Here is an 11,272-nt window from a genome sequence, read left to right on the forward strand (position 1 = left end):
CAAGGCTGTGAGAAGGACTTCACATATTCTTAGGATCATGGAATATTTCTCAACAATAAACAACTGGACCTGAGGGAAATGGAACACGGACACCAGTTGAGAGGGATGGGATGTTGAGGCAGTTAAAGGACATCAATATTATTCACTATATATTTTCATATTTCTCAGTGAAGGCTTTTCAATGAATATTTAACGAGCCCTCATGGCACCCAACCTAGTTGTGCTCTTCTGGAAGTTTATGGAGACCAGAGTAAAGTCAGATGGAGGCACCTGCCATGAACAGATTTATCCAGGCCATATGAGAAAGAATATAATAGTCTAAGAGGTAATCCAAAAATATTCTGAAAATTCCTATACATTTAACTTCTAGTTTTTTTGGGGGGGGACGAGATAAATAATGAACAACTCTCCATCAATAAATGCTATACAGAATTAAAACTGGGTATACACTTGAGTGTGACTAGGTATCTATCTCAGAATGGATGGCCCAGGAAAAGCCTCTTCATGTAGCTGAGACTTGAATGACAAGTGGGAGTCAGCTGTGCAGAAATATGGGGGATACCATGATAGGTGGAAGGAACAGGTGACACAAAGGCCTCAGGTAGGAGTGAGTTTGGTCTGTTCCAGGAATAGGAAGTCCTGAGCATCAGAGAGAAGCATTGTGGGAAATTAGGTTTAGGTACTTGGGGCAGTGGTGCCATGAACTGGTTTGTGTTTTAGGATCACTTTGGTTGTATAAGGAAGAAGGAAGACTATTAGGACATGTACTGCAATAGTTCTGGAGTAGTGGTGGTAGCCTGGACGAGAAGAGTGAGGAAATAGAGAGGAATGGGTGGATCGGAGACATGTTTTAGGGGTTGAGTAGATGGAATCTGCTCATGTGTTGTACACAGTGGTTAGAGGAAGACAGGGAGTAACGACGACCTCTGGATTTGTGGCTTGAGCAACATGGTGAATGGTTATGCCATTTACTGAGCTAGGAAAGACAGAGAATATAAATAGTTTTGAGGGAAAAATCAAGAATTCTGTTCTGGGAACTTCCAGGGAAGATGGCAGAGGAAGAGAATCCTAGGCTCACCTCATCCCATGGATACACCTAGATAACACCCACATCAGTGAAAATAACCCAGAAAATGACCTATAAATTGGCAGAAAAGACCTTTCACAGCTAAATGTAGAAAAGCGGCCACATTGAAGAGGGTAGAAAGAGCAGAGATGTAGTTGGGAGCCAAACACCTGCAGGACCTAAGGGAGGACTGCTGTGGGTGCAGAGGGGAGAGGAGCAGACCCTACACCAGGCACCTCAGGCACAGAGGACCTGCACTGGGAAGGTGAATTCCCTTATCATTTGGCTTTGAAAACCAGAGGGACTTAACATCGTGAGTTTTTACAATCAGTGGGGCTTGACACCTGGAACTTTGAAAAATCAGTGAGCCAGAGAGTGATAGGAAACTGAGTCCCTGCCCTTAAAGAGATAGCATAACAAACAGCCCCACCAAGATACAGCAGAGAAGCAGCAGTTTGAAAAACACCTGGGGTATACAGGAGGGAGGGAGATTTGTTTACTAATCTGAGAGCATGTGCTGGAGGGGCAGAGATCTTTGGGAGACTTCTTCAAGAACAAAAGAACTGGCAGGCACCATTTCCCTCTCCCACTCCCCAGCCTAGATACAGGTACACCTGTGTGAACCACTGCAGCAAGAACACTCTCCACCTACCTTGCTAGCAGCATGCCCTGCCCTCACACTCTCCTGTGGTCCCACCCCCCAACCTGGCCTTGGAGATTCCATCCAAAGCAACGCCACAAGCATAGCAGTATACAAGCAGCCCTGACAGGGGTCAGCACCACCGCAGAGGGACTCCTGCCCTGGGGAAAGGGGAATAAAACCACACAAGCAATCTTATGGCCCGAGGAGTGGGCTGGGGGCAGATATCTGGTCTGACTACAGGCCCCACTCACCAACAAAAACTCCTCATGGGACAACACAGGGAGAGTGCCCTGCAGTGCGGTGCTTCTGCAGTTCTGGAAAATACCTGGCCTAACCCAACTCAAGCCAAAGGCTGCCCCAGACTGGCTCACTAACAACACAGGGAACCAAACCCTGCCCGCAACAGGTAAAGAGAGCCATAGAAGACAACTGGACTGAAGGCAAAAGCAGCTCAGCCACAACAGTAAGGTGCACACAATTCCCATAGGTGATACCCCATAAGAGCCAGGTTCTGATAGAGGGACATTGCACTGCAGGGCACTATAGGACCTCTTCTTTATAAGGCCTCTACTTTCAAGAGCAAGAGACATAGCTAACTTTCCTAACACATAGAAACAGACACAGGGGGTTAGACAAAATGAGGAAACAGAGGGATATGTCCCAAATGAAAAAACAGGACAAAATCACAGCAAGACGACTAAACTCTTGGGAGATAAGTAACGGAGATAATATGCCTGATATATAATTTAAAGTAAAGGTCATAAAGGTACTTACTGGGCTTGAGAAAAGAGAACAGGACCTCAGTGAGACCCTCAACAAAGAGATAGAAAACATAAAAAAGAACCAATCAGAGATGAAGAACCCAATAACAAATTAAAAAATATACTAGAGGGAATAAACAGACTAAAGGAAGTAGAAGAATGGATCAGTGATGTGGGGGACAGAGTAATGGAAAGAAATCAAGCTGAACAGGAGAAAGAAAAAAGATTAACAAAAAATGAGACTAGATTAAGGGAACTGAGTGACACCATTCAGTATAATAACACTGCATTACAGGGATCCTAGAAGGAGAAGAGAGAAAAAAGGGGGGCAGAAAATTTATTTGAAGAAATAATAGCTTAAAACTTACCTAATTTTGGGAAGGAAATGGAAGTCCAGATCCAGGAGGCATAGAGAACCCCCAGCGAAATCAACCCAAGGAGGTCCACACCAAAACACATTGTAATTAAAATGGCAAAAAGTAGTGATAGGGAGAGAATTTTTAAAGCAGCAAGAAAAAAGAAAACAGTTACATCCAAAGGCAGCCCCATAAGGCTATCAGCTGATTTTTCAGCAGAAATTTTGCAGACCAGAAGAAAGCGGCATGATATATTCAAAGTGCCATAAGAAAAAACTTCTAACCAGCAAGGCTATCATTCAGAATAGGAGAGAGAAAGAGTTTCCCAGACAAAAGTTAAAGGAATTCATGACCACTAAACCCGCTCTACAAGAAATGCTGAAGGGGACTCTTTGAGTGGAAAGGAAAGACCATAAGCAAGGAGTAAGAAAAGTAGGAAGCACAAAAGCAGTATATCTATAAAAATCAGTTAAGGGATTCACAAAATAAAAGGATGTAAAATATGACACCTAAAATGTGGGGGAGGGCGCTGGGTGGCTCAGTTGGTTAAGCGTCTGCCTTCGGCTCAGGTCATGATCCTGGAGTCCCAGGATCGAGTCCCTCATCGGGCTCCCTGCTTAGCAGGGAGTCTGCTTCTCCCTCTGGCCCTCCCCCTCTCATGCTCTCTCTCTCAAATAAATAAATAAAATCTTAAAAAAAAAAAATGTGGGGGAGAGAGGAGTAAAAATTTAGTGCTTTTAGAATGGGTTCAAACTTAAGTGACCATACTTAATACTCACTGCCATATGCATAAGATGTCATATACAAAACTTATGGTAACCACACAACAAAAACAGTAATAGATACACAAAATAAAGAGAAAGGAATCCAACTTTATTACTAAAGAAAGCCAGCAAACCATGAAGGAAGAGAGCAGGAGAAGAACAGAGAACTATAAAACAAGTAAAATAGCAATACCTACATACCTGTCAATAATTACTATGAATGTAAATCAAATGACCTAGGGTGATGGAATGAATAAAAAAGCAAGACTCATGTATATGCTGCCTACAAGAGACTCAGACCTAAAGACACATACAGATTGAAATGAAAATGAAAGGACAGAAAAGCATTTATCATGCAAATGGAAGTGAAAAGAAAGCCAGGATAGCAGTATTTATTTCAGGCAAAACAGACTTCAAAACAGACTGTACCAAGAGACAAAGAAGGACACTAATCATAAAGAGAACAATCCAACAAGAAGATACAACAATTGTAAATATTTATGCAGCCAACATGGGAGCACCCAAATACATAAAGCAGCTCATAACAAATATAAAGGAAGTAATCAATAGTAATACAATAGTAGTAGGGGACTTTAATACCCCACTTACATCAATGGATCATCCAAACAGAAAATCAATAAAGAAACAGTTGCTTTGAATGACACACTGGACCAGATGATTTAACAGATATAATCAGAATATTCCATCTTAAAACAAAATACACATTCTTTTCAAGTGCACATGGACCATTCTCCAAAACAGATCATGTGAGGCCACAAAATAAGTCTCAACAAATTCAAAAATACTGAAGTCATACCATGCATCTTTTCTGACCACAACACTATGAAACTAGAAACCAACCACAAGAAAAAAGTCTGGAAAGAACACAAATACATGGAGGTTAAGTAACATACTAAACAATGAATGGGTCAACCAAGAAATCAAAGAGGAAAGAAAAAAAAATACATGGAAACAAATGAAAATGAAAACCCAATGGTCCTAAATCTTTGGGATGTACCAAAAGCTATTCTAAGAGGAAGTTTATAATACAGGCCTGCCTCAAGAAGCAAGAAAAATTGCAAACAATGTAACTTTACACCTAGGGGAGCTAGAAAAAAAACCAAACAAAACCAAAACCAGCAGAAAGAAGGAAATAATAAAGATTAGAGCAGAAATAAATGAAATAGAAAATTAAAAAACCAACAGATCAGGAGATGGTTCTTTGAAAAGATCAACCCAACTGATAAACCTCTAGCCAGACACAGCAAAAATAAAAAAGAGAGGACTCAAACTCAAAAATGGAAGAGGAGAAATAACAACTGACACCACAAAAATAAAAAAGTATAAGAGAATATTATGAAAAATTATATGCCAACATGCGGGACAACCTAGAAGAAATTAGATAAATTCCTAGAAACATATAACCTCCCAAAACTGAATGAGGAAGAAATAGAAAATTTGAACTGACCAATTACCAGCAACAAAATTGAATCTGTAATCAAAAAAATTCCCAACAAACAAAAGTCCAGGACCAGACAGCTTCACAGGTGAATTCTACTGAACATTTAAAGAAGAGCTAATACCTATTCTCAAACTTTCCCAAAGAATAGAGGAGGAATGAAAGCTTCCAAATTCATTCTCTAAAGCCCTCATTACCCTGATATCAAAATCAGATAAAGACACTACAAAAAAAGAGAACTACAGGCCAATATCCCTGATGAACATTCATGCAAAAATCCACAACAAAACACTGGCAAACCAAATTCAACAATACATTAAAAAAAATCACTCACCACGATCAAATGGGATTTATTCCCGGAATACAAGGGTGGTTCGTATTTGCAAATCAATATGCTACATCACATCAATAAGAGAAAGGATAAAAATCATATGATCATTTCAAAAGAAGCAGAAAAAGCAATTGACAAAGTGCAATATCCATTCATGACAAAAACCCTCAACAATGTAGGTTTAGAGGGAACATACCTTAAAGGCCACATATGAAAATCCCACAGCTAACATCATACTCAACAGTGAAAAACAGAGTTGTTCCCCTGAGATCAGAAACAAGACAAGGATGTCCACTCTCACTTTTATTCAACACAGTACTGGAAATCCTAGCCTGGGCAATCAGACAAGAAAAAGAAGTGAAAAGCATCCAAATTGGTAAGGAAGAAGTAAAACTTTCATTATTTGCAGATGACGTAATACTATGTATAGAGAACCCTAAAGACTCCAACAAAAAACTATTAGAACTGATAAATGAATTCAGTAAGGTCGCATGATACAAAATCAATATACAGAAAACCACTGCATTCCTATACACTAATAATGAGGTAGCAGAAAGAGAAATTAACAAAACAATCCCACTTACAATTGCACCAAAAATAATAAAATACCTAGGAATAAACTTAAACCAAGTAGGTGAAAGATCTAAACTCTGAAAACTATAAAACACTCATGAAAGAAATTGAAGATGACACAAACAAATGGCAAGATTATTCCATGCTCATAGATTGGGAGAACAAATATTGTTAAAATGTCCATACTACCCAAAGCAATCTACAAATTTAATGCAATCCCTATCAAAATACCAACAACATTTTTCACAGAACTAGAACAAACAATCCTAAAATTTATATAGAACCACAAAAGACCCTGAATAGCCAAAGCAATCTTGAAAAAGAACAAAACTGGAGGTATCACAATCCCAGATTTCAAGTTACACTACAAAGCTGTAGTAATCAAATCAGTATGGTACTGGCACAAAAACAGGCACATAGATCAATGGAACAGAAGAGAGAGAGACCAGAAATCAACCCATGGTATGATCTATTAATCTTCAGTAAAGGAGGCAAGAATATGCAGTGGGAAAGAGTCTCCTCAACAAATGTTGCTGGGAAAACGGGACAGCTACATGCAAAAGAATGAAAGTGGCCCACTTTCTTACCCATACACAAAAATAAACTCAAAATGGATTAAGGACCTAAATGTGAGACCTGAAACCATAAAAATCCTAGAAGAGAGCACAGGCAATAATGTCTCTGACATCAGCCATAGCAACATTCTTCTAGATACGTCTCCTGAGGCAATGGAAACAAAAGCAAAAAAATAAACTACTGGGACTACATCAACGTAAAAAGCTTCTGCACAGCAAGGGAAACAATCAACAAAATTAAAAGACAACCTACTGAATGGGAAAAGATATTTGCAAATGACATATCTGATAAAAGGTTAGTATCCAAAATATATAAAGAACTTTTACAACTCAACACCAAAAAACCCCAATAATCCAATTAAAAATGGGTAGAAGAATGAAAGACATTTCTCCAGAAAAGATACACAAAATGGCCAACAGACACATGAAAAGATGCTCAACATCCTCATCATCAGGGAAATGCAAATCGAAACCACAGTGAGATATCACCTCACACCTGTCAGAATGGCTAAAATCAAAACCAAAGAAACAAGTGTTGGTGAGGATATGGAGAAGAAGGAACACTCATGCACTGTAGGTGGGATTACAAACTGGTATAGCCACTGTGGAAAACAGTATGGAAGTTCCTCAAAAAATTAAAAATAGAACTAACAATATGACCCAGAAATCACGCTACTGGGTATTTACCCAAAGAATCTGAAAACATTAACTTGGAAAGATATATGCACCCCTATGTTTTTGCAACATTATTTGTAATAGCCAAATTATGGAAGCAATCCCAAGTGTCCACTGATAGATGAATGGATAAAGAAAAAGTGTGTAGTAGGAAGGGAAAAATGAAGGGGGTGAAATCAGAGGGGGAGACAAACCATGAGAGACTATGGACTCTGAGAAAAAAACTGAGGGTTTTAGAGGGGAGGGGGGTGGGGGGTTGGGTTAGCCTGGTGATGGGTATTAAAGAGGGCACGTTCTACACGGAGCACTGGGTGTTACAATGAATCATGGAACACTACATCAAAAAGTAATGATGTAATGAATGGTGACTAACACAATAAAATAAAATTAAAAAAAAAGAAAAAGTGGTGTGTGTGTATACACACACACACACACACACACACACACACACACACACGCACACAATGGAATATTACTCAGCCATAAAAAATGAAATCTTGCCATTTGCAATAATGCAGATAGATCTACAGGGTATAAAGCTAAGTGAAGTAAGTCCGAGAAAGACAAATACCATACATTTCACTCCTATGTGAAATTTAAGAAATGAACAAAGAAAAAAAAACCAGACTCTTAACTATAGAGAGCTGATAGCAGAGGGGCAGTGGAAGGGGGGATGGGGGAAATAGGTGAAGGGGATTAAGATTACTTGTCTAGATGAGCACTGAGTAGTGTATAGAACTGTTGAATCACTCTATTATACACCTGACACTGATATAACACTGTATATCAATTATACTGGAATTAAAATGAATAGAATTCTGTTCTGTTCTACATCTCAGATGTCTGTTAGATATTAAAGAAGCAATTGAACATACAAGTCTGGATTTGTGGGAGTGCATCAGGATTGGGAACCAGTGGGGCTGGGTAGGTGCAGAGGTGAAGGGACCATGGTGTCTGAAGGAAGATTTTCAGAGGACATGCAGTTAATGGTGATGCTCAGAGATGAGGGACAGGCGTGGGAGCAAATGGCTAAAGTGGGGTGGAAGTGAGTAGTCAAGGAGCAGAGGCCAGATGCTGGAGGGACTGTCCCCAGGGAGCGAAGTTGCCAAGAATGGTGGCAGGAGTAGAGGCCCAAAAGAAGACTATAGACAAGAAGCCACATGCTCACAAACAGAGGTGCTTCCTGACAAACAGTAAAGATCCTACACTTCCCCCATGACCCCACAAGCCGGGGATGGTGGAGAGGAGAGCGCTAGAGATAGAAAGATATGTGGGTGTGAGAGCAAGGCATCTGGGGGTGCCTGTCTGTCCCGAGCCCCAGAGTTCCTAGGATGCCATACGGCAGCCGGAGCAGAAGCCAGATGGGAGGCTGGTTGGGAACGCTCCAGCTTTTGGGTATTGCTACTACCAGAGGAGGCCGCTTTGAAGTCATGAAAGTCTGTTAGGACAGGACGTCTACAGAGCTCGTGGGAGGGAAGGGGAGGAAATTCCTGGAGGAAGGCAGATGACGAGGAGGAAGGAGGGGCTGCAGCATCTGAAGAGTCCCCGCTCTGCAGGAAGCCTCAGCTGCTGGGAGAAAGCCTGCCGAAAGCTGGCATCTAAGCCTCTGGCCAAGGGGGAGAGGACCGCTCTGCTCGGACCCAAGATGTGCACAGAGCCTGTGCACCTAGCTAGCTTCCTCTAGCAGAGTACCTGGGATGCCTTGCTGTGAACCTCTGCCAACATCTCCAACGGCCTGTGGCTTGCAAGAGGTTTTGGCCCCTGGTGGGATGGCAGTGAAGCCTTAGGGAACATTGTTCCCAAGCTTGCCTGAACCTTCAGGAAAGATTCATCAAGGAAGCGGCGGCACCCAGTCCCCCTCTCACAGAGCTGCCACAGGTGACAGAGAAAGTGGAATTTTCTTGGGATCCTGTAGGTTCAGACAGATGGTCCCCCGAGACTTTGCAGGAATCGGGCTGGGAGGGTGAAGGATGCATGCCAGGAGGAGGAGGCCAAAGGAGACATAGAAAGGCAGGCCCCCACATCACTTGGGACCTGCTTAACAGCTTCCTCTCCCTCCAGCTCAAGATTTTCAGAACATCTGTATTCTTTCTACTTACCACCGACTTGCGAATGCTGACACGAGGCTTGGGGATGGGTTTGGAGGGTTTGTTTTCAAAGCTTTCTGGAAGTGTAGAGGAATGCCCCCCTTTTCTTGCTTGTAGTGCAAGTTGGTAAGCAACTTCAAATGCCTGACCCAGTGTTAGGATGATTTCGTAGGCTAAATTCTGCAAGAGAAAAGAGAAAAGCATTTACTATGGCATACTGCAGGTTGGCCGAGTTGAGTAGCTGAGGAACACTGTGGGAGGTGAACTAGCAAGGACCTTGAACTAGTCCACCTGGTGTGGCAGTGAGTCAGTGGAAATCTGTGAAGAACAGGAAACCCCAGGTCCAATTTAGAGTCTACATGAGGCATTAGTCAGCAATGCGATGCACTGGCTTACAACCACGCTAAGGAGCTGACCCCCAGCTTCACCCTACAGGGAGCAGGCCCACACCCCCTGGCCCCAGGAGCCTATTCCATTCAGAGCCTCCCTCGTGGGCAGCTGGTCGGCTCCCAGGCCTTGGAAGATAAGGGGTTACTATGGTCCTTCATCTGAGTTCTGGGAGCGCCTCAGCTGTGCTTGTGAGGACGAGCCCACACACTCCACAGGAGGTGTTCCTGAGAAGTTTGGGTCTTTTTACCTCAAACATCTGTGATTCAGTGAACATCTCTAAAGCACAATCAAAATCTAATTTAGGCGGAGGGGAGAGGCATTAGTCATGCTGGTGTGGTGTCTCACAGTTCCAGCAGCCAGCATGCAAACAGAGCCAATTATCCATCTATTTCTTGAGGCGCTTGCTTTCCCTGTGGGTCCACTTCCATATTTTATCATCAAATCAGCAAGAGACAGGAGAGTCTGTCAGGCCCAAATGCCATGCCAAGCAGTGACTGGGAGAAAGGTTCTTTTCTTCAGACCTTCAATCACTCCCTTCAAGATGACTTCTAGCTTTCTTTTCTCTTCTCTAGATATGAATCCTTGATTTCTGCCTTCTCTTCCCAGCACAGCTCCACCTGGTCTTCTCTCACTGAGAAAACATGATGTTGTCTGACCCGAGAGAGGCAGGGTCTTGACAATGCCCCTGAGGTCACAGCACACCAAAGAGGTAGATGCCTTATCTATCAGTCACAACAGAGAGCTTTCTTAAAATCACTGCACCAGCAGAGAGCAGGCATGGTCTGTCTCGAGTTTTCATTCTGATCAGTGTCCCTAGAATGTCTATTCATGGTTTTTCAGAACAGAAATGGCATTCTGCTTATGCTGCTTTTGCAACTATGCCCCCTCACTCCGGCCCCTCCTCCCCAATCAAGCACACAGAATAGCTCAATTCCCATGATTCTGGGGAGAACTGTTTGGCATTGTTCCTACTTGATGAAGACAGTGAAGGAGATACAGGATGGCCTCTGGAGGCCCAAGTGGAAGAAGTCCATGGGTTTCTGGACCGACCAGACTTCAGATCAATGCCAGACGACTGTGGTCTTAGACCCAAGGAGGGAAAATGCCTCTGAGCTTGAAATCTGTTTTGACAGAGGAGGTGTCTTCTTTGAGTGACATGTTAAGAAATGATGGCCCCACAAGACAGACGTGTGCTTGCTGGAGACACTGAACCTTGCACAGCCAACTGAGCACTTCCTGCAATGAGCACTGATCCCGTGTTTGCCTCTAAGGATGAGTCAGACTAGTAAATTAGCAGTGCACAGACAAATGATAGTGGAGGAGGGCTGGCAGATAGCTCCGGCCATCACTGCACAAAGAGGGCTGAACCCTTCGACTGCCTACACTTGGCATCACGTCATCGTCAGCTTTGCCTCCTAGTGTGCATAGGGGACCCCTCTGAAAGGCGGACTGGGGCTTTTGACTTCTGTAGTCTCCATGTGAAGTCATGGGCTCTTGGTCTTGTTCAGCATGACTCTGGAGATGGTTGATGTCCATCCGTCAGGGCTATGTAGCAGATATTCATGCTCTAGGTGGGCAAATGGACGAAGGGA

At 42.7% G+C, this 11,272-nt stretch overlaps 1 protein-coding gene across 9 annotated transcripts in view; it reads right to left on the reverse strand.

The window, feature by feature from the left end:
- Positions 1 to 11,272, reverse strand: part of ANKS1B (ankyrin repeat and sterile alpha motif domain containing 1B) — a 1,091,613-nt gene that overhangs the window by 2,394 nt on the left and 1,077,947 nt on the right. For all 9 annotated transcript variants that reach the window (XM_078076455.1, XM_078076454.1, XM_078076453.1 and 6 more), the window contains one exon: positions 9,303 to 9,470. In XM_078076455.1, coding sequence (XP_077932581.1) covers positions 9,303 to 9,470 — 168 coding nt within the window. The remainder of the gene's footprint in view (positions 1 to 9,302; positions 9,471 to 11,272) is intronic.

Source organism: Halichoerus grypus, chromosome 6 (genome assembly GCF_964656455.1).
Source record: "Halichoerus grypus chromosome 6, mHalGry1.hap1.1, whole genome shotgun sequence".
Classification (NCBI taxonomy): domain Eukaryota; kingdom Metazoa; phylum Chordata; class Mammalia; order Carnivora; family Phocidae; genus Halichoerus; species Halichoerus grypus.